Source organism: Magnolia sinica, chromosome 17, assembly GCF_029962835.1.
Source record: "Magnolia sinica isolate HGM2019 chromosome 17, MsV1, whole genome shotgun sequence".
Taxonomy (NCBI): Eukaryota; Viridiplantae; Streptophyta; class Magnoliopsida; order Magnoliales; family Magnoliaceae; genus Magnolia; species Magnolia sinica.
Genome location: NC_080589.1, coordinates 46688760 through 46711992, shown reverse-complemented (window position 1 = coordinate 46711992; position 23233 = coordinate 46688760). Strand labels below are relative to the sequence as shown.

Genomic DNA, 23233 nt, shown 5'->3' with positions numbered 1-23233 from the left:
AACATCAACACACCACTACCCACAACAACAACAATACACTGCCACCAACAACAACAATACAACCATAACAACACCACTGCAACCGAACTGGCACAATGATGATGCTGAAGACAATAATGATGATGACAACAACGGCAAGGACGACAGCCCAACCCACCACCACCACCACCTAAGAGATTTGATTTCTTATATCTCACAGGTGGAAGATAAAGTTTCAGGTGTCATTTCTTATCCTCCCCAAAGCCAACATCAGACAATAATCCACTCCTAGGACCCATCAGCATTCCATCCAGTCCCTCTCCCTTCAATTTTGACAATGGAGCTGTAACGGTCGTTCTGGAAAAAAAAAAAATGCCTATAATGGGCTGATACGGAGCTGATACAGTTTCTTCCTTAAAATTTTTTTTTTATCATTATAGAACCGTAACAGCTGTTACGGCAATAAGGCTGGCCCGTTATGGCCACCATTAGTGTTATTAAACACCTTGCTACAATTTTTGTAGCATAAAACTTGGATGGTTTAATCTCTAAAGTGGTACATATTCCTATTCCTATCAATCAAGTTCATATCCAGCATGTTTGCTAAATGTCAAGGATAAGTTGAAGACTTGGAACAACTAATCTTCCCTCCCTCCTTAATTGCAAATGTCAAGGCAATTTAGGATTCAAGTTTACTTATGCCAGACTTGATAGCCAAGAGATTTTATCTCAAGAAGGAATATCACAACGTTGTCAATCATAAGGAAATATCTTGGAGGTACAAATCTTGAGCTTTGTGGCTTAAAGAGGGTACAAGAACACCTTGTTTTCTCATAGTGAGGTGAATCTTAGAAGAAGGAAAAGTTGCATACCGAATTTAGAAATTGATGGTGTTTTCTTAAAAGACACTGAAGAAATGGAAGGGAAAGTCATGGACTTTTCACACAAACCTTATGTTGAGCAAGTGTTTTTTAGGACAAAAACTTGATAGCTTGAGATTTTCTCCAAACCTAAGAACGTTGTGTGGTTGGAAAGACTTTTCTTCAAGGAAGAGGTTGAAGAGGCAGTTTTCTCTAAGTGAGTGTTTGGATACCGAGAAAGCAACATGTGCTCACAGAAAACCAACACGCAATTCTCAGTTAATGGAAAAATGAGGTTTCCAATAGTGATTCTGTTGTTTGGTTTGGATTACAATTTTTAATGGAAATGTTAAAAGGTCAACAGCCAAACAGTGGGAGCTGCCTTTCATAAACCTTTAAAATCTACACTCAACAGGCTCTTTGAAAGATATTGATATCCACATGTTTTAGTGAAAACCTTGGAAATGGAAATTGATTTCTAAACATGCTATTTTTCATAGATGTGGTAAAATGAGGTTTCTAGGAAAAACCTTTTCATTTCAAAGGTATTCAACTTCCGAAACCCTAAGGGGATTAATCCCTCAGGGCTTATTGATGGCTTTAAGATAATGCTACTAAAGAGTATTGGAAGGTCATGAAGAAAAATATTCTCTTTTTATTCAAAGAATTTTACACAGAGGCAGTTTAATAAAGGAGCAAACTGTTCACAACCCCGAGTATAGTGTCTCGATGCAGTAATAATCTCGGTGAGACCGAAGTCGAATCCATAGGGACTAATCTTGTGTGTATTCTGAAAGCAACTAAAGTATAACTAGAAAAATATATGAATCTAAATCTGAAATTAAAGGGAGTAATTGCGAAGTATGTAATTAGAAACTTAAGAATTCAAAGGTGGAAAGTAGGGTTTCCAAGGATCCACTTGTAGCAATCCAGGTGATTCCTTACTTGACTCAAGTAACACAATTGGAATTGGAGTCATATCCTATCCAATTGGAAGATATAGCAATTAAGATCAAATCTGAAATTCCTTTGACCTAACTCACAAAAGAGGAGAATTATGATAATTGGCAGGGATTCCATCACCAAACCATGCCCATGAGACGATGGCAAATAACAAGATTTACCAATCCCATAATCCTAAAAGAAGATACTCAAAGTTATTGCAGATCTACTGTAATTTAAGTCACAATAAATCATTAAAAATTGAAAGTATACCTTGAATATCAAACTAGAATCAAAGTTCAACAGAAACATGAATCAAAGCAATAAAAGCATCCCATCACGCTACAAGCTTCACCTCTTAGCCCTAGCTAAGAGGTTTAGCCAACCATAGATATGATTAAACCAAAGTCTCTTAAGAAAAACATGAAAACAACTAAGTAAGAAAAAAAAAAAAAAAAAAAACTTCTTGGCGATGGCTTCTCCACCCTTTTGGTCTACTAAATAAACCCTAGAAGATGCCTAAGAACATCCTAGGGAGTCCTATTTATAGTTGTGGAACTCCAACTTTCATACCTAGTTGGAAAACTCTAGAAACCGCCTCAAATTTACGCAGTTTACTAAAATAGACTTCACTCTGCGCAGTTTTCCAAAATAAACTTTGCTTTGCGCAATTTCACAAAATGACCCAAAGTTTCAGAATTTGCTTTTTCAAGACGATTTCAGGATTCTTTTTATTCACTTCAAATCTTTGATTCTTTTCATTCCTCATGGTTTTCTTGGATCTTTGGCATATGAATTCTTCAATCTTGGTCTCCTAAGATCCATCCCTTACCTTGGTGATTCTTGAGCATCAAATCCATGCTTTTAGCACCCTTTTTAATCCAAGTTCTTAAATTTACTTTGCAACACAAACATAAGTAAAATAAAATATTAAACATTATCATGTTCATAAAACCGAGATATAAATGGGGGATAATATGTAATATTTGACCCTCAACACAACCAACCTTCATCCCACAAATTCCCAGGAGGGTCCCGAGAAGTGCAATGATTTTCAACTAACTAATCTAGTAAGAAGCCATACAAGATTTGTGTATAAGTCTTTAGCAAAAAAGAAAAGTAGTCATGCTTTATATTGTCTCCCCTTTTCAAGGTCATAAGCATGTGATTGCCAAATTCTAAACGGAATCTTGATAATGAATAAGTGTGTTGATTATGGAAAATGTAGTGATCCAAGAATGTCATGCAAAGTGGGTATGGCAAAGGCTGAAGACGATGTAGATTGTCTTTTTCCTCTTGTACATGTTAGGGAGAATGGGTTTCAATTGCATATATGGTTTATGTGGATTTGGGTTTGCATCTCTTTCATAGTCCTCTCAATTCTTCAACAGTGCCCCAAAAGGCTTCTTTCAAAGTTTGTTACTCTGTTGTTTTGAGTTAGGTCTTCCTTTGTTGCTATGTCACATCTCTAGTTTGCAAATAATACCTTGCTTTAAGAAGTTTGCCAAACCAAATAGTTGCTATAAGGGAAATTCTTCGTTGTCTTTAAGTAGTGTCAGGATTGCAGATAAATTGGCAAAGTGATATTGTTGATGTACAAACAGGCAAGAAGCAGGAGTGGGAGCGATTTAAAGTACGAGAGGCGCTTAGAAGGGTCATGCCACTCAGCTTTTACTATCTATGACTGTGACCCAATGGTTGAAAGATTGAAAAGAATCTTTCCACATCCAATCATTAACTTTCAAATTTTCAACAAAAAGTGGCCAAGCAGCTCAAAAAAGCTTCAAAGGGACATTTTGTGGGAGAGAGGAGAGGGAAGGGGGAGTAAGTTCCATTTATAAAATGGGATCGCACTCAAAGGTGGTGAAATTAAGTCTCTGATCAAGTCCACTACAAGTGGTAAAATTATGCTAATTCCCCCCATCCATTTATCGAAGTTATTATTGCCTCCTATAGAAATATTTCACGTTAGTGATATCACTTTGTGATAATTATCCCCATCATGTTATGGACAAGGCATAGATTGAAATTTAAACACTTGGAACCTCGATCAGCATCCCACTAGTAAAGGCTTGACAATTTTCCCTAATCCCTCGGACTGGTAAAATTCAAAGCACCAACTTAGGTGGTTCATCATCTGTCTCCGCACTGAAGTTAATAATCACCAGAAAAAATGGAGCACGTTTCCTGTGGGATGGAACCAAGCTTGATAGAGCTTCTCCCTCTTTAAATTTGGCATTGCTACCACTATCTAGCCCCAGATGAAAGCTTTTACCCATTTGCAAGTATTGATCTCCAAAGATCCCTTCGACCCCAACCCGAACCTTAGCTTTTCATATTCGACTTCCCCTCGACCTCAACTCTAAAGTTGCAAACAACAATCCACAAATTAGTGCTTTTCTTCCCCTCCCAAGGTAGGATGGAGCAACCTTTAACACGAACATAGTCCACTTCCATAAAATACGGCGAGGATGTACTTCCTCCACCTCACTGACTCAGCCCGAGAGAGCAAAAAGTGATTACAAAGCCCATGCTGCGAGAGGGATGTTGTAAAATCAAAACCATTGAGCTTGTTGTTGGCCCTGATCTTCCATTTCCAACCGTTTACAGATCCTTTTGACTGGGCTACCAAAAAGCATTTCCCCCTTCAGTATCTTCTCCAAGTCTAAGACTTTTGCAAACTCAATCAATACCAGTTGATCCCCAAGCCTCTTAGCCTTCAGACTATGATCTAGAGATCCCATCTTCCACCTTTTGCATCGAAACATTGTCACAAGACAACACTCGCATAGCACTGCTACAAAGCTTTTTTTTTTTTTTGTCATTCTACCACAAATAGGGTTCTAATCCTAATTGATTCTTCCCTTCTTCCACAACAAGACACTTCCTGGATTCTTACCAGAAGGGGCTTTCACTACATCAGTAAAAGATCTACCCTTCATAGACTAAGTATCAGCTACATCAGTGGCCATCTGTGATCCCCTTGATATTGAACCAACTACATTCTCTGTCATCGATAGCGTGGGGTTTTAGACTATAGTTCCTGCCTCTATCCATCTCTATCCATTGTTGGCCACTGTTGCCAGCGATTCCATCATTGATGTCCTCAGTATCACCACCATTCTCCATAATTAGGACCTAAATCCCTTCCGTGTCTTTTACTCAAAAAGCCAAGTGGAGGAAAACTGTTCAATGGAAATGGTGGAACTTTGAGTTGAGATGCTACCCAACATCTAAGGGAACAAGAAAAATATGGAGAGATTCTGAGAGGGATCATTTGCATGATGGCCAATTTTTGGAAGGCTATTTTGAAGTTTGGTATGCATAGATAGGCAAAGATTTTTCTTTCTAAGGGAGTGAGGTTTGAAGTAATGGCAATAGAACCCCTACTGCAGGAAGACTACAGTTGGGGAAATAAGCTTGCACAGAGGTTTTTGAGACTACTTTTTATCTGACCAGCATTTTGTTAAAGACTGCTTCAAAATTATTATTTTTTTATCATTAATTTTTGTTCTCTTAGCATGTGTGTGTGTGTGTGGGGGGGGGGGGGGGGGGGCAGGGGGGCCCATGGATTTGATGGTGTAACAGACCATTCTTTGGCAAGTATATTGTTTGTCGAGCAGTGCCAGCTTGACCAGTGTTGTTTGTCAGGCAGTTTCAGAATGACCTGCTGAAGGTAAACCAGATAGGACCTAATCGAACGCAAATCAAGCATGATTTAGTGGGCTAGGGCCAGTTACATATAGATACAACAAAAAAGATGGAGAGAAAAAAGAAAAAGGTGATGGTTTCCCTTATGATATTTCCCAAAATTATCCCTTCTGCTTCATTTCATTGAATCTCACTCAAATTTTGCATTTTGATCCTCAAACAAACCTAGATCTAGTTTAAAATTAGTGTATAAGCTTTCTCATGGTTGAAATGAACAAATAAGTGAAAACAACAGAAAATTGAAAATAAAAACTTTCATAGTGGGCCCTTTATGGCCATATCAGACTGTAACGACCGTATCGGCCCCGTAAAGATGCCGTTACAGGGTATATTGGTCTGCATAGGCCAATAAAGCCCGATACGGCCCTTATCTTTGTAACAAACTGGTTTACACTCGTATTGTTCACGCCTTCACAGAGATGACTGTTTCCTTTACGTAACAGCTGATACAACCATAATGGTAACCAGTTTTTAATACCATGATCATGGGTTTTTACTTCCTTAGTAATGGAACTTCGGTCAGGGCTGTCCCTTCAAGCCAAAAGTATAGGGTTGTGGACTTCGTTACATCTTACAATCATGTGGGGCATTTAGGAAGAAAGGAGAAAAAGAATTCTGATCTTGTCCCTTTATATCACAAGATTGACAGAAAAATCAGGATTCTATTCCTAGAAGAGTTTGAAGGAGTGAAGGTGGCTAATTGGATAGAAGTATGAGAGCTGTTATTCAGGACAATGTTACAAAGATAGGACGCAGGTTGCTTGGGTCTCACCCCCTCATGGTTGGTGGAAGTTGAAAATTGATGGGAATTCTATGAGCAATTCCAGCAATTCCAAAACTGGTGGGGTGAGTGACGTGAGTCATGGTCTTCAAAGGAAGATTAAGCCAAACTTCTCAAGAATGACCAGAGTTGGTGAACCAAACTTTGACAAGTAGTTACTGATTGAAGTGGGAGTAAACTTTTGCTTGAAAGCTTTAGTAGTCCCCTTCTTCCCTTCTTAAAGGTAGTGGTCAAATTGATACAGATGATTCAAGGAACACCATTGCTTGGGCTTTTGGGAAGAGCTCAGCCCTTTGCAGACAAGCTATCCTTGCAAACAATGTTAGAAATAGAGTGTCATAGCCATCATACAGTAGCCAAGGATGGTGAATCCAATTTCAAGTTTGTCTGGCTCTCATTATGCCTTCGCATAAGTCATCATCATCATCTAAGCCTTATCCCAACTAATTGTATCAGCTACATGAATCTTTCCACTTTGGATTCATGTTGAAAGCTATGGCATAAGTTTGATTGCTGGCTGCCAACCTGACGCAACCCTCCTCCTTTGTCCTGGCAGGGGACCAGCAATGAGAGCATGAACTCCCACAAGCACAATGTACTAAACTATAACATAGGATGATTTCAAGCGCTATCTAAAGGTCCATTACATAGGTTTAGCATCAATGAGTTCTCATAATTGAGGTGTAATGTTTGTTTCTCACAACCACTTATGGTTATTGATGAAATAACAACAACCGTAATAGTAAAACTCACAAAAATGTAAAATAAAAAACAAAAAATAAAAAGGAAAAAAAAAAAAAAAAACTTTCATTTCCACCCAATGGGGCTATAGGAGTCGAGTTTCTCGTTAATATACAAAATGTGGATCTTTTAGAATCTTGCTACAAAGTATCATGACATGCCCACTAGAATTGAATAGGAACCCAAGAGGGTGGAGGGTGTGAGTCAAGATCATGCAGTCCATATGCACCACTAATACTCCACAACTCAGTGCCGCAAACATCTTCAATTTGGAGCAACGAGCAAACTCCAATATCACCCAACAACTTTATGCACCATAAGAAAATCCATACATGCACTACGAAGAGCTAACCCAATTGAAAATAACAATATATCTTCTTCTTTTTTATGATGACAGGGTGTCCCCACCCCATTTTGAGGCAAGACTATTCCTTGCGGATGCACGCAATCACTCGCAGAAAATAGTAACATATCCTAAACATTAAAGTCATTATATTATTCATAAAGGGCAACCAATTGGAGATCAAGGTATAGTAACTGTTAAGCCAATGCAAATGCAGATTTGGATGCTTGAAACTAGTGGATGCAGGTTCTAGGCTACCGCAACACTCATCATCATGTAAGCCTTTCCCCAATTAATTGGCATTGGCTGCATGAATCTTGTCCCACCATTCCCCTCTATCAGGGGCCATAACTTCAATTAGACCCCATAGGTCATCAGCCTTTTGTTACAATCTCCACCGACATCCTTTCGGGCCTTCCCCTTGCCCTTTTAAAGCCTTCAACTTGTACCAACTCACTCCTAACCGGGGCAATTCTTCGTATCCATTGCACATGACCAAACCATTTACGTCTACTTTCCCTCATATTATTACCTATTGGTGTTACTCCTAAATTCCCTCTAATTCATTCATTTCTAATTCTATCCTTGTCTTGCCACTCATCCATCTCAAAATCCTAATTTCAGCTACACACACTCGCCCCGTGAACATGTTGTTCCTTAACAGCCCAATATTCTATCCCTTGTTATTCCTATAAAATTTCCATTTCAATTTGAATGGTACCACTATTCGAAGTATCCCCAATATTATCGAAATATCCTCGATTTATTTGTATATCCAGCTTGGCGATACCGATAACACTGGTAGTATCAGAAATTCCAAGTATCAGCAATGTATTGCCAATGCATTGGTAATATTTTCGATTGTGTAAAATCCAAGTGTCACTTGCATTGCCAATGTATTAATCAATGTTTCAAAAGCACTCCTAGCATAGTGGCAACATACATTATGTAGTGTAGCGTAGCCATAGCGCTACATAGCATAGCTAAATAGCATAAATCTATTGTAGTGTATGCTACAGGGGTTGTCGAGTGTAGCGTTTGTAGCATACGCTCAGTGTTTGAATTATCTCCGATATTATCGAAATATCTCCAATATTATCTTTATCTCCAGCTCAGCGATACCGATAATGCTGGTAGTATCAAAAATTCTAGGTATTAGCAATCTATCGCTAAGTATCACCAACATATCAATATCACTAATGTAATCGCCAATATTTTCAACTATGTAAATTTTAGGTGTCGCTTGTATTGCCAATGCATCAATATCGCCAATGTATCGCCAATATTTTCGACTATGTAAATTCTAGGTAATGCTTATATCGACTATGTAAATTCTAGGTAATGCTTATGTCATAAGTGTATTGACGATATTTCAATAGTAAATTTTTATTTCATTTTTTTTTTTCATCGGCACATGGTTGTACTTGTATGTAATGTTCAATTTGTCATTGATAATATCTCAATATTATTAATATCGCAACATGTGCGATAATGAGATCACAATCTTTCGTTTCCTTTCTAATTATTGATGATTTCTTGGTGAAATATCATGTGTGATTGATATTTTGCAATATCAATGGATGTGTGTTTGGATGGAAGGTTGGATAGTTAAATAGGTCAGATGGGATGGTTGGACTGATTTTTTACAACAATACATGCTTTTAAGGCCCTATTAAATGGAAACTTGTTATGTATGCATTCTTTTTGCAATTTTTTTCTTCTTCTAAATATGCAAATATGTGCATTTTAACATCTCCTAAAGTTTCGCTGAAAATTCCACCATTTCCCCCATGTTTCTCCGCATTTCCGGTTATCAACGATATCAATATTGTTTCTGTATCCCTGGCTAGCGAAACTTGTAGCGATAACGATACTTCAAACATTGCATACCCTACAGTGTATTTTTTCTAGTTTTGTTTGTTAAAAATGGTGTAAAACTCACTTTATATGTGTGTGTGTCTATATGTGTGTGTGTGTGTATGTATGCATATATATATATATACATATATATATATATATATATACATATATATATATATATATATATAAACTTAAAATGTAAAGTTGAAACCAAACCTTTCTTTGTTTACTTTCACTTAAAATGATGGTGATCCTTTGTTAAAGTTGGTGTGAAACTCACACGCTAAAAAACCTCCAAAACTAAACTTAAAAGAGAGGGGTTTCGAAAGAGGATTTTAAAAAAACCCTCTTTGTATAGATGACATCTGTGTTGTACTTAATACTCTTAACCTGTAGGATTTTTATTTCTTTACATACTTGTGTGTTGTGACTTGTGGTTTCAATTAGACATTATTAATTAAACTTCTTTCCTTATAAAGTTCTTGATGTGATAATTATTTGATTTGGTTTATGACTTTATATGTGGATTGGTTTTTGATAACTGAAAATTAAAAACTTGTTTGAACATGCTTATACTTAAAAAAATGAATCATCTTTTAGACATTTTTTATATTTTTTGCTTCTTTCTTACTATTTATCTTTTTAAAAAAAATAAAATAAAATAAAAATAAATAGAAGTATCGTGTAGCTTACACTACATGCTACGGCTATTTATGCTACACACTATAGAGGGATGAACACTACGCAACATGCTACCGCTATTTAAAACACTGGTATTGATATCACCAATGGATTAAAAATATTTTCGACCATGTAAATTCCACATGTCGCTTGTATAGCCAATGTCAACGATATTTCAAGAATATCACCAATGATATCGCCAAAAATCTATTTAGTAAAAGAATTTTCATTTCAATTTTTTTAATGGGCACATGGTTGTATGTAGTGTTCAATTTGTCCATGATAACATCGATAATATTGATAATATCGCGATATTATCGTTATCGCAACATAGGTGATATCGAGACCACAATCTTTTGTTTCCCTTCCAGTTGTCAACGATTTGTTGGTGCAATATCGTGTGTTGTCGAAATTCTGAAATATCGATGGATGTTTGGATGGAAGGTTAGATGTTTGGATGGATGGTTTGATAGATAGATGGGACGATGGGAAGGTTGGACCGATTTCTTATGACAACATAAGCTTTTAGGCCCCCATTAAATGGAAACGTATTAGGCATACATTCTTTTTGTAATTTTTTTATTCCTAAATATGCGAATATGTGTTTTTGCATCTCTTGAAGTTTCACTGAAAAATTCCACCATTTTACCCTAGTGTCCCTACATTTCCACTTATCAACGATATTATTGGCGATATCAATATTGTATGCCTGGCCAACAAAACACGTGGTGATACCAATACCTCAAACATTGAATGGTACACAATGATCACATAAAACTCCAAATGCACATCCCCATTTCTTCCACCCAGCTTGAATTCTATTGGCACCACACTTCTCAACCTCTCCATTCTCATGAATTACCGACCCAAGATATCAAAGGTGGTCACGTTAGGAAACTCCTTGGTCAGCACTTTTAAGTAATTCCTCATTTCCACCCTTATTGTTAATAAAATTGCACTCCCTATACTTTGCTTTGGTTCAACTAATTTTAAATCAGTTAGATTCTAAAGAACCCTTCATAAATGTAGCTTTGTGCTTATACCCTCCCTCATCTTATAAATCAAAACTATGTCATTTGCAAACAACATACATCATAGGATCTCTTCCTGCAAATGCCCCATCTATAAACAATGCAAAAGGGTATGGGCTCAATGGGGCAAGCATATAGTAACTAAAGACTTACTTGTCTCTCTAGTAGTGGTCATCACATTTGTCAACGCTGCCTCATACATATCCTTTAGCATGTCAATATATCCTCTTGAAACTCCTTTTCCAACACACACCAAGTTTACTCTTTGGGGAACCTATCATATGCTTTATATAAGTCATGAAAGACCATGTGGAGATCTTTCCTCCCCTCCCTATATTTCTCTATCAATTGTCCAAGTAAATAGCTTCAGTTGTACACCTCCCTAGCATGAAACCAAACAGATTTTCTGATATATTCCTCTCATGCCTTAGTCTTTGCTCAATCACTCTCTCACAAAGTTTCATAGTATGGCTCATAAGCTCAATCACTCGCTCACTACTGCCCAAGCCTCATGTGCCTTTGACAATTTGCATCACATAACAGCATATGAGCATGTTTGTGGAGCTTGTAGACAAATTATTAAGCCACTAAAGAATCGGTGTTTGCAGGTCGATTTTTAGTGACCGTGAATATTAGCGAAGTATATGGTAAACTCCTCTCCAACTTTTAAAGAGAATAAATGTTTGTTATAGCCAAGATTGAGCAGCGGAAATTATAAACTCATGACATGCACATAACTTATGCACACTGCAAATACATCGAAAAAATTTATATAGAAAGATAAAGAGAGAACGTATATGAGATTTAACAACAAGAGAGAGAGATAATCACGCCTTTAAACAAAAGAACCCCTCCCTCCCTATGCAACAGTCTACACGTATCACCTCTCTTTTATAAACAGAGAATTTTCTATTAATACATATTCACTCTATAAAAGCAAGCTAAACTCTTCCATCCCTCCCTCCCTCTATCTACGCAACCCAAGTACACCTCTCCTATAAAGAGAATTTCTGTTTAATACACATTTCACTCAATAAAAAGGAGGCTAAATTCCGACGTCCATCACACCAATAGGGTTATTGATGTAGTTGGACTGTCAACAAGAAATTTCCGGGATTAATGGAGATGGTAAAAAAAAAGTACCTGGAAAGACAATTGATAAACCCAGGCTGAATTAATCAATCGCGGTGCCTCAGTAGGACCAGTTGCAGCAGTGAATACCAAAAAGTAGAATATGAAAACTACAAAGTGGTAAGAAGATAAAGTCATCCAGTGTTTAAGCACAAGAAGATAAACCAGGAGTCTCACCTCTAAGTCCTAGAAGAATCTCACTTCCAGATTTGGTTCCAATCACAGATAATAATAAAAATTGTTGCTGCTGTAAAAATAGGAAACAAAACCTACAAGAAACAACTACTAAAATAACCCTATTGGTCCACATGGACCTACCTCTTATCACAATTTGCATTAAAGAATCCTACTAAATAGGACAACTGAATTTTTACAGACAACTATTTCTAAAACTGCATATCTTCCTCAATATGGCCCTATGCATAAGAATCATACAGTTCGAAAAAACTAAACATACTCATCCGGCTACTATTCTCTCCAATAAGAACTCCACCAGACCGCACGTATGTGGGATAACTGCATAGGACTTCAAACATCGCAACAAATAGCATCTGGGTGCCATATTCTGCTGCAAATAGGATTTTTCTACTGGGAATGAACTGTCGATGCTGGATATGGCATTAGCATGCCCACTGCCCATAGTCCATCCAATCGTCATAATCTGGAACATCCAGACCAACTGGATGTCAATCCAGATCCCACATGACAATCAGATGATATGTGGGGCCCATCTAGGAACTCCTATTGCACAATGTGCTTGTTGTGAGGCCAGGATTTACACTTGATGCATCAATCAAATATGGCAATTCCAGCCATACGATCATGGACAACCCAAATGTGTGGATTATAATGAACTTCTAGTATACTTTGAAACTCTCAATTTAGTAGTTTCCCTACTCTATAGTGGATTACAGACTCCAATAGTGTTTGAACATAGTAAGGACAGCTGTTAGTGAGGTGGCAGTAAGGGAATAGTTGGATCTTAGGACTCCTATGTACTCAGGTCTATATATAGACCTGTTAGTCATATGCATAGACAAATCCATGACTTTCAATGGCATAAAATTTCAGAGGCGTTTTATTTATTTGGTAAAATAGACTGCTGACATTGTTCAGTCCTTTACATTTCTCTCTTCTCTATCCTACATGTGGATTTTCTGGGTATTCTTGGTGATATTTTGGCATCAAAATCTGGTACATTCTTGCAAGTAGTTGATAATAGTTGCATCACATGGGCTATGTGATGGACCAATATTGAATGCTGAACTTGGAGTTTACACGTTTCAAAATTTCCTTATTGTTTTCTAGGGTTTTTTTGAAAAAAAAAAAAAAAAACCTCCCTTCCAATTGAATCATGGAAGGGTACAAACTTGTTTGGTGGTAGATTCCCCAAGGTACATCCTTCCTCTTCCTCATCTTCGAAAGGTATTCTTCTTCTTACATCCTTCATCTCTCTTCTTTAAAAGGTATTCTTCTTCTTCTCTTATCTTCCTCTTTTCCTTCCCATTACAACCTTCTAAACCCTAGATCTTCAATTTTCTATTTTTTCCAATTTCTAAAAACCCTAATTCCAAAATCCCCAATTCCCATGAACCCTAATTTTCCTAGTTTCAGATTTTCCCCTTCATAACCCTAATCATAAAACCTACAAATTTATCCATTGAGTGAAGAACGTGCCTATGCTAAATTAGAAGTTTTATCCTTCCATCGGTCCTAGTTTAATTGATTTATGTGGTTTCTTGGCATGCGGACATGTGATTTAGGCTAAATCAGCTTTTATTTCCTATTTTTTACTCTTAATTAATTGTTAAGTTAGCATCTTTTGTTAATTGAGTTACTTTATGGACTCTTTCATAATCTCCACGTTGCATGCCAGCTAGCATTAAATCATGCGTCCTACATCAAATTTGGTATCAGAGAGTAGGTTTAGCATAGGATTTTTGTGTTGCATTTAAGTTAGAGTCTCATCTAGGGTTAGTAGAGTATGGATTGCATATAGGATTATATTGCTGAATTTTTGTTGGAGTACCTTATTGCTGAATTTTCAATTCGCGTCCCCAATTATACCATTGCTGAAATTTCAGCATAGTAATTTCAAGTTGTCACATTGCTGAATTTTCAGCTTGTAATTTTCAGATTACACTCGTGCTGAATTTTCAATTTGGTAGCCTTGGATTACTATCTTGCTGAATTTTCAACATAAGATTTGAGGATAGCGACTTGCTGAATTTTCTGATCAATGTGTCTAGTGTGATCTCTAGGTTAGTACTATCATTATCATCACATTGTCCTAGGACCCAGAGTTTCCTTTAGAGTGTCCTTGTGTATGCCCACTCATTCAAGATGTGGCTTTGGTCTACATCTCACTATGAATCTAGAGCAGATTGATGAGGCCCTTAACGCTATCAACAACCGTCTGACGGCTATTGAAGCACACAATAGGACCACCACAACTCAATTGACCGTGATCAATGCACATGTCAATCGGCTTGAAGCCTCCCTTCAGGCAAACCCCGACACTCGGGAAGATGTCCAATAACAAGTTAGGGATCAAGTTGAGACCATGCCACTTGCAATTATTAGTCGCGCCTTAAGCCAAATTGTAGAAAGTGATGATTGGCACAGGGATTCAATTTTCCACACTTATGCCAAGTGTAGTGGCAAAAACTGCAATGTGATCATTAATAGTGGCAATTGCATCAATGCAGTATCTGCTCACACCGTGGACCGCTTAGGTATGCTAGTCGCTCCTCACCCTCAGCCCTATCGAGTCTCACGGGTTGATGCATCTTCAATTCTGGTTTCTCAGCGTTGTCCCATTCCCATCTAGTTTTGTTCTTATACGGACACGTTGTGGTGTAATGTTTTGCCTATGGATATAGGCCACATCATTTTGGGTAGGCCTTGGTTGTATGACATAGACGCAACACTATTCGGTCGCTCGAATGCATGTTCGTTTCTGTGTGGAGGCAAAAGGATTATCTTGAAGTCTTTCCCGCCCAAAAGCATCCCTAAAAAGAAGGACGTCAAGACAAGTGGTCCTGAAGATGTGACAAAACTCTAGCTTAAGTCTCTTCCTATAGTTAATGCCAAAGAGTCTGAAAGAGAGACAAACTGATTTAACGTTGTATGCCCATGTGGCAAGTGAGGTCACACCTAAGGTTATTATGGAGATGCCACCTGATGTTACACCTGAGGGTAGTGTAGAGTTACCATTTGAGGTGAGTCCAGTATCAGAGGAAGCCAATGTTGTTATTCCAGGGGACATACCGGATGAGCTTGTACCCGTGCAGGACATTCACGCATTGACTCTACCAAACCTTTATCATGATCAAATGAGTCTTGGGGAGGAAGTGAATTTGGAAAGACAAGTAGATGAGCCTAGGACCCCTATAGATTGCATACTCATGTCTATGTTCCATAGGCCTTTAAGAGTCTACACATGCATCTACACAACATATGCATGACTGTGGAGATTAAAAAAAAGAATCAATATGAGTGAAACATACAAAATGATTGCTAACTCACAACATAGGTTTAAAGAGTTTGTTATGGGTGATGAAGTCATGATTAAAATATGTCCAAAAAAGTTTCCACAGAGAACCATAAAAATAAAAAAAATAAAATAAAATAAAATAAAAAATACAAGCCCGTAGCGCTGAACCATATAAAATTTTGAAAAGACTGGGTTCAAATGCTTACTTGATAGATCTTCCACCTAACATGGGTATCAGTTTCACATTTAATGTGGAAGATCTTGTACCGTTTTATGGACATTCCCCTAACCCTCACATGAACTTTGATAATGATGCCTCTGACCTGTCCCAAAACCCATGGCCATTACCTGACCCTTCTTCTCAACCTTTACCATCCATACCATCCATACCTATGAGAAGAGAAGAGAAGAGATGGAGGATATCTTAGATGAAAAAGCGGTTTCCACACGACATGGCGGTTACCAGGAGTACCTTGTTAAGTGGAAGGGCAGACCAAAATTAGATAGTACGTGGATCACAGAGTCAGAGCTTCATCGACGAAACCCGAATCTCCTTGAGCATCACTGCAACTTTATTTCGCCAGAGGCGAAATCTCCTCAACTGAGGGGAATTGATGGGGACATCAGAGGACCTACTCAGAATCTCGGATGTACCAAAGACGGAGACGACCATTCACATCAGCGTAGCTTTCTTTGTAGATGGGTGATGAGTTCCAAATGGAGCCCGCCAGGTCATTTTAAAGACCCCACATGCATTCGACGTGCATCAGGAAGACCCCACCTTGGGATGATGCATGTGGGATGCTTAGGAGATAATTTTAGTCATAGTATTTCTATTTCGTGTCGATCCGACCGTTGGATCTTGTAAATTAGGCCATCGGGCTAAAAAATCTTTTAGATTTGTGCCCCTTGGACTCTGATTTTGCTTTCTTTGTGTTTTTTGTTATTTTTAGGAGTTATTTGATGGTTGAAATTGATAATATATGTTTTAGTTTTCTTATTTTTGATAATAGGTCACTTTACTTAAGTGAGTAGCATAGTTGTAATTATGCTGGATTTAATTCCAAATTTTTAATTATAAAAGCACAGGGGGGGTGGAGTTCCAACCCTAGTGGAGATTTGAGAAGAAAAAAAAGAAGAGAGAAGCTCTCTTGTGTGAAGGAATTTTCCTTATTATTTTCTAAGGTTTTTTTGAAAAAAAAAAAAAAAAGCCCTCCCTTTCAATTAAATCGTAGAAGGGTACAAACTTGTTTGGTGATGGATTCCCCAAGGTACATCCTTCCTCTTCCTCATCTTCGAAAGGTATTCTTCTTCTTACATCCTTCCTCTCCCTTCTTCGAAAGGTATTCTTCTTCTTCTCTTATTTTCCTTTTTTCCTTCCCATTACAACCTTCTAAACCTTAGATCTTCAATTTTCTATTTTTCCCAATTTCTAAAAACCCTAATTCCAAACTCATCAATTCTCATGAACCATAATTTTCCTAGTTTCAGATTTTTTTTCCCCTTCATAACCCTAATAATAAAACTTACAAATCTGTCCATTGAGTGTGGAACATACCTATGCTAAATTGGAAGTTCTATCCTTCCATTGGTCCTAGTTTAACAGATTTATGTGATTTCTTAGCATGCGGGCAAGTGATTCAGGCTAAATCAGATTTTATTTCCTATTGTTTACTCTTAATTAATTGGTGGGTTAGCATCTTTTGTTAATTAAGTTACTTTATGGACTCTTTCATAATCTTCATGTTGCATGCTAGCATTAAATCATGCGTCTTGCATCACCATTTTCACACCGGGCTCAAGTAGGGTGGCCTATGAGATGCAAGGGCATGCTCGAGGTAAGCAGCTCGTGTGAGGTGGGTGGCTCATGTGAGGCAAGCCCCACCCATGTGAGACGGGTGGCTCATGTGAAGCGGAACCCATGTGAAGTGGGGCCCACAAGGGGGGTTTGGCTGAGGTCTTAATCCATGGGATGTAAGGCCTGAGCTATGAGATAAATGGATTGATTCACCATGCTCTATCAGTTCCAGCTTTTAGAGCAAGTGGTTAATTATCCTGCATCAAAGTGGTATCAAAGCGAGAGGTCTCGTGCTCGAGACTCCTCAGCGGAGGTGATTAATGCAAGGGCATTTTCACATCGTGCTCAAGTAGGGTGGCCTGTGAGATGCAGGAGCACACTCGGGGTGGGCAGCTCGTGTGAGGCGCGTGATTCGTGTAAGGCAGGCCTCACCCGTGTGAGGCAGGTGGCTCATGTGAAGCTAAACCCATGTGAAGTGGGGCCCACGAGGGAGGTTTAGCCGAGGTCCTAACCCATGGGATGTGGGGCCTAGGCTATGAGATAAATGGATTGATTCGCCATGCTCTATCAGTTCGAGCTTTTAGAGCAAGTGATTAATTGTCCTGCGTCATCAGGTTATGGAGACAGGCTAGCATTCTTTTCGTACGGGTAAAATTGTACCATCAGTTCCCTGGGGAAAAAGAAGTGAAAAAGAAAAAGATATATAGTGACAATATCTTCTGGAAACTATGAGATGACCGGTTCATTCTTCCCTTTCTTCAAGCATTTTCATAACATGGCATCGGTGGAATGCAAAAGAAACCTCAACATCAAGTTTTGAAACAATAAACCATGTTCCAAAAACAACCATTTTGTAGCAGAGAGTAAGCCAAGCAAATGCATTTAGGTGAAAGAATATTATGCAAAAACCATTGATTTCCTCTAGTAGAACATCACCCCTCAAGTAAAACATGACAACACACACACATGCAAAAACATTGTTTTCCTCCAGTAAAGCATAATAAACATGTGCACGGACACTTCTAACAAGGTTAGAGTAGATGTTCGGCATAAGGATTTTGTAACATTCATTACTTTGTAATAACTACTACGTGATTGATTTTAAGTGAGGGATACAATAAAAAACCTTAATCTCATAATGGAATGACATGGACCTAAGCAGACCTAAATAAGTTGCAACATATAAAGCATCCTACCAACACTTTCACCAAGGTGCATAGAAATTGAATTTAGTTGTGCTTTATTTTCGTGCAGACGATTGACAGCTCGTCTTGATCTCACAATCTCCTTAGCCAAAACCTGAAAGTCACAAAACAAAGACCACTAGGCATGAAAACCATATAAGCTATAACGGAGAGGAAATTTTGAAAGAAAGGTTACGATGACAAAAACACCGCAAAGTGAGCACAAAAACTTTTTTAATTATTTGAAGGGTAGTTGCAATTTCAACATTGAGTAACTTTTTGATAGCAACAAGACAATAACTATTGAACATCCAATGCATCAAAAAGGCAATGGCATGAAAAAGGATCTTAATTCATGTTGTTATGAGTTTAAATTAACATGAAGAAAGACATGCTGGCGGGTTTCTATTAAAAACACAGCCTCTCTCAAAACCATGGAAGAGAAACTTAAAGTAAATTATATTTGAGTGTGCAATGTTACCATGAGTTCATAATCAAAAGCAATGTAAGGGACAGAGAGTGGGACAGGAATCAGATACCAGGTAAAATATTTCGGATGGGCCAGAGTGGATTTCCTGCAGCCTTGAGAAGTGTGTGAACCACTCTCATATAAGATTGGAATGAGTTTGTAATGAACGGAATGGCAGACAAGATCCAATTGCAGTGAAGCTTAAAGGATGTGCTCATGATACTCGCAGTAAAACTGATCGAAGATTAGACAGTTTGGATGGTTGGATGGTAAAGGGAATTTGAAGGAAAGTTGGGAAGGTTGAAAAGAATAATTTTAAGAGATTTTATTCATTTTTTAACAGTGAGTTTTTATAATTTATTCATGGACTAAAGACTAAATAATTGCAACTAGACTCAAAATTTTAAAAAATAATAATAATAATAATACTCTTCATAACCCAGCATATGGGCTGTTTACAAGGATCTTATGGTTATAAGTGTCATCATCATCATCACCTAATTATCTTTCAAAAAAAATAATCATCATCTAAGCATTATCCCAACTAATTGGGGTTAGTTACATGAATCTTGTTCCACCAGTTCACTTTATCAAGGTCCATAGCTTCGGTTAGGCCATTGCTTTAGTTATTGTTATCAACCTGTGATCTAAGTGAGATCTACTCTTAAAACTTTTGATGTCCACGAGAAATGGGACTTAGTTACAGTCCTAATATGGTAGGAGAAGGTCAAATTGTTGCTTTCCAAAGAATTCTTGAATAGTTGGGTCAAATGAATGCCCAACTAGCATCTATTAAGGGCAAGCACTTGAGTGACAATCCTACAGTTTAACGGCAAGAAAGATATTACAGATCCTCAGGCTACTCCCAATCAGGAGTCAAGAGATTGGTCTCCTAATAAAACCGGCACTAAGAAGCCAGGTAGAGAAGATGCAAATCGCAAATGTGAACATGAGACATAGCGATGGTATCAGCAGCCCCCACACCCTAGGCAAAGACCACAAACACCTAATACCCCTCAATATGACTACCAAGATTATTTTGAGGAAATTCAACCACCTCAACCAGAAGATCCAACAAAGCACGTGAAAGTGGAGATTGAATAATCCAGTGCTAGTATCAACCCAAATAGTTTTAAGATGATATGGAGCCATTGGAAAATTATTTTGAATCATTTCAGATAGTCAAGGAAGTTAAGATACGATTTTCCATATTGAAACTAAAGAGGCCAACCCTGAAATGGTCGAACTCGGTATGAGATATTTGCGCTATGGCCTTCTACCTATTTTAAGCCAGGGGGAGATGACATCTATGATGAAAAAAGGGATTTCTATCGTCCAATATATATATATATATATATATATATATATATATATATATATATATATATATATATATATATATATATATATATATATATATATATATAAGGAACTTTAGATCTACAACAGGACAATCTCCCTAGAGTATACCAAAAGGTATTACGATTGGACTATGAGAAGGAATCGGAAGTGTAATAGGTAGCCTGTTACTTTACTGTAGAGGACTCTAAAGGAACATTTAAATTAGATAGTAGAGGTCCAAAAGGAAACTATTGATGAAGCATATCAGATTGCATTGTGGGCACATGATAAACACAAATGGGTACTACAATCCTTGTCCAACCATCACATTCACCAATAATCAATAAAATTACAAGAAAATGGTAACAACACATACAAATAGAACTGCTGTCAAAACCAACAGGAAAATTTTCAACTTTACAACAGCAACAACAAAATCAAACCAAGAAAAAAAAAAGAGAGAGAATTACAATTAAAATAAGTATAATCTCTCTTTCTTTCATGAAAAAGGGAATTAATTTACACATTTAAAAGAAAAATTCAGCATACCTTTGCCGAGACCATATCATTTCTCTTCGCAGCCTCCCGAATCGCTTTCTGAACATTTTTCTCCTCTCTCTCAACATCTGCAAACATTCCGGTAGAAAAAAAAAAAAACAAACAAACAAACAAACAAAAAATTAAGAATGAGCAAAATGGATCAACCTGGAATTTCGATGATCGGAGAAAATCCTTATTCCAAGAAGAAGAAAAAATTCCAATCACACCATAATTTTGGAAGGGAGGGAAAGGGAGAGATGAGGCTTGCCGCGGATTTGACGTTCGACGTTTCGGCATTCTTGACGAAGGCGTCTCTGCCAATCCCTCAATTGCTGCTGAGGATTTGGTTTGGGCCTCAACAGATTCTTCACACCCTCCATCGTTCAAAGATCAAACTACAGAGATGGTTGATTTCTTGAGTGAGATTCTTCTTCTTCTTTCACAGGGTCTTCTCCTTTGAATGAATGAAAGAAAAAGAAGGAACGAAGAAATGATCACTTTTCAAAAAGAATAGATTCCGTTGGGTGGATAATCGATTTTTGTTGGGAGTGATTTCCTGCTTCCTTCGGGAATTTGTCCCTTCTCATGTGCCGCGTGCGTGCCGCTTCCTGGTTAGGAGGCTGAAGAGGCCATCACTAGCGCACGTGTGCAACACTGGCCTCTCACACGTACGAGGGGCGTGAGATCCACGCCGTCCATCAGGTGAGCTGACTTATGTTTACCTTGAAAATCAATAGCTGCCGGTCCAAAACTCAGGTTGGCCACACTCTTGAGGAAGAGTTGGGATGCGTGCTGCCTCGGTCCGGCAGGGGCTCTGTGGACGACCATGATGTACGGGTTTTTTCAGGCCATCCATCCAATTTTTTATTATTATTTTTTTTTTTTCAGATCATTTTAACGTATGAGCCGAAAAAAATAGTCAAATCCCATGCTCAAGTGAACCACGCTGTGGGAATTGGATACTCATGATTAAAATTTCCTTAGAGCCCTATTTTTTATTGAGTTGATATTTGATATTTTCCTTTTTCACATTTATATGAACCTATGAATAAGTTTCACAGAAAATAAACATCACAGTAAGACTTGGGAAGGGGCGGCATTATTATTGTTGCTTCCCATGCCTTGGCCTATTTGAGCCTTAGATCTGGCTTATTTTTTGAGCTGGTATCTAGAAAGTATGCGAAAAAATAAATAAACAGCGTGGGTAAAACTCATACACCAATGTGGCCTAGGACAATGGGTCCACACTGCTTTGAATATATCATCCAATCCACGCATGTAACTCTTCTCATCAAGAAGAAGGTACTATGAAACAATCGTACTCTTCTGAGACTTAGGTCGTCAAGATCACATGAATTTAGAAGTTTTGAATAGATTATGTAATGTTTTGTGTGGTGAAATCCCACAATTCAAATACCCAATCCACCTTAGGGCCCATTTGGATGGGGGGATTGAGAGATATTCGAACGATTTAAGAGGGATTGCGAAGTCAAATCCCGCAGCGTACGGGCGACGTCTCGTTTGGGCTGGCAACTGGATAAGAACGAGAGGGTTTGGGTGGGATTTTTTGTTGGATTCGTCAAATCCGGGCGGATCCTCCTCTCCTGCACTGGATTGCGTCTCGAGCCCATCCTAGACCCGTCCGCAGTCCATCGTACGGACTGCAGGATGGGATTGGAGAGCGAGAGTGGTGGCGGGAGTGGTGGCGGGAGGTGAGTTTTCACGTGAATGTTAGCTATAAATGTAACTCCCGTCTATTTCACAATGGCCGTATTCCTCCATCACCATTGCCATCGCAATGTGACAGTTGGGCTGAGGGCAGAGGTAGGTCTTCTTCCTCCCTTCCGGCATGATACGTCATGCTCTACTGTAAATCTTTCATGCATGTCAAACCCCCATGTGCGGCCCAGGGCCATGGCCCTCCGAGATGCATGTCTGTTGTCTAGTTTCTACCATGTCTTCCGGTTATTGTGTAATATGTGTGCATATTCGATTTTAGCATCACACTTCTAAATACACTGCTATATTTACTCTGTTTGTGCTTTAATCTTGCTCTAGTCACTGGTTCGTTTGGATTTTTCGAAATTTCATTGCTGAGGGTTTCGAGATTTTGGGGGTTTTGGACTAGTTGATTTCTCAATCCATGAAGTACCATGAAAATGGGGATTTTGGCTTATCTGAAATCGATTTTCTCTATTTACTCTGTTAGTGCTTTAATCTTGTTATGGTCAGTGGGTCGTTTGGATTTTCCAAAATTTCGCTGCTCATGGTTTTGGGATTTTGGAGGTTTTGGACTAGGTGATTTCTCAATCCATGAAGTACCATGAAAATGGGGATTTTGGCTT

General features: G+C 38.2%; 1 protein-coding gene across 1 annotated transcript in view; it reads right to left on the bottom strand.

Moving 5' to 3' along the window:
• The window catches only part of LOC131230400 (vacuolar protein sorting-associated protein 24 homolog 1-like), a 46715-nt gene extending 25239 nt beyond the window's left edge, over nt 1-21476 (bottom strand). Inside the window, exons 1-3 of the mRNA XM_058226306.1 lie at nt 21157-21476; nt 20898-20974; nt 18551-18653 (exon numbers count right to left, since the gene is read on the bottom strand). Coding sequence (XP_058082289.1) covers nt 18551-18653; nt 20898-20974; nt 21157-21268 — 292 coding nt within the window. The 5' untranslated portion in view covers nt 21269-21476. The remainder of the gene's footprint in view (nt 1-18550; nt 18654-20897; nt 20975-21156) is intronic.
• Between the last annotated feature and the right edge of the window lie 1757 nt (nt 21477-23233).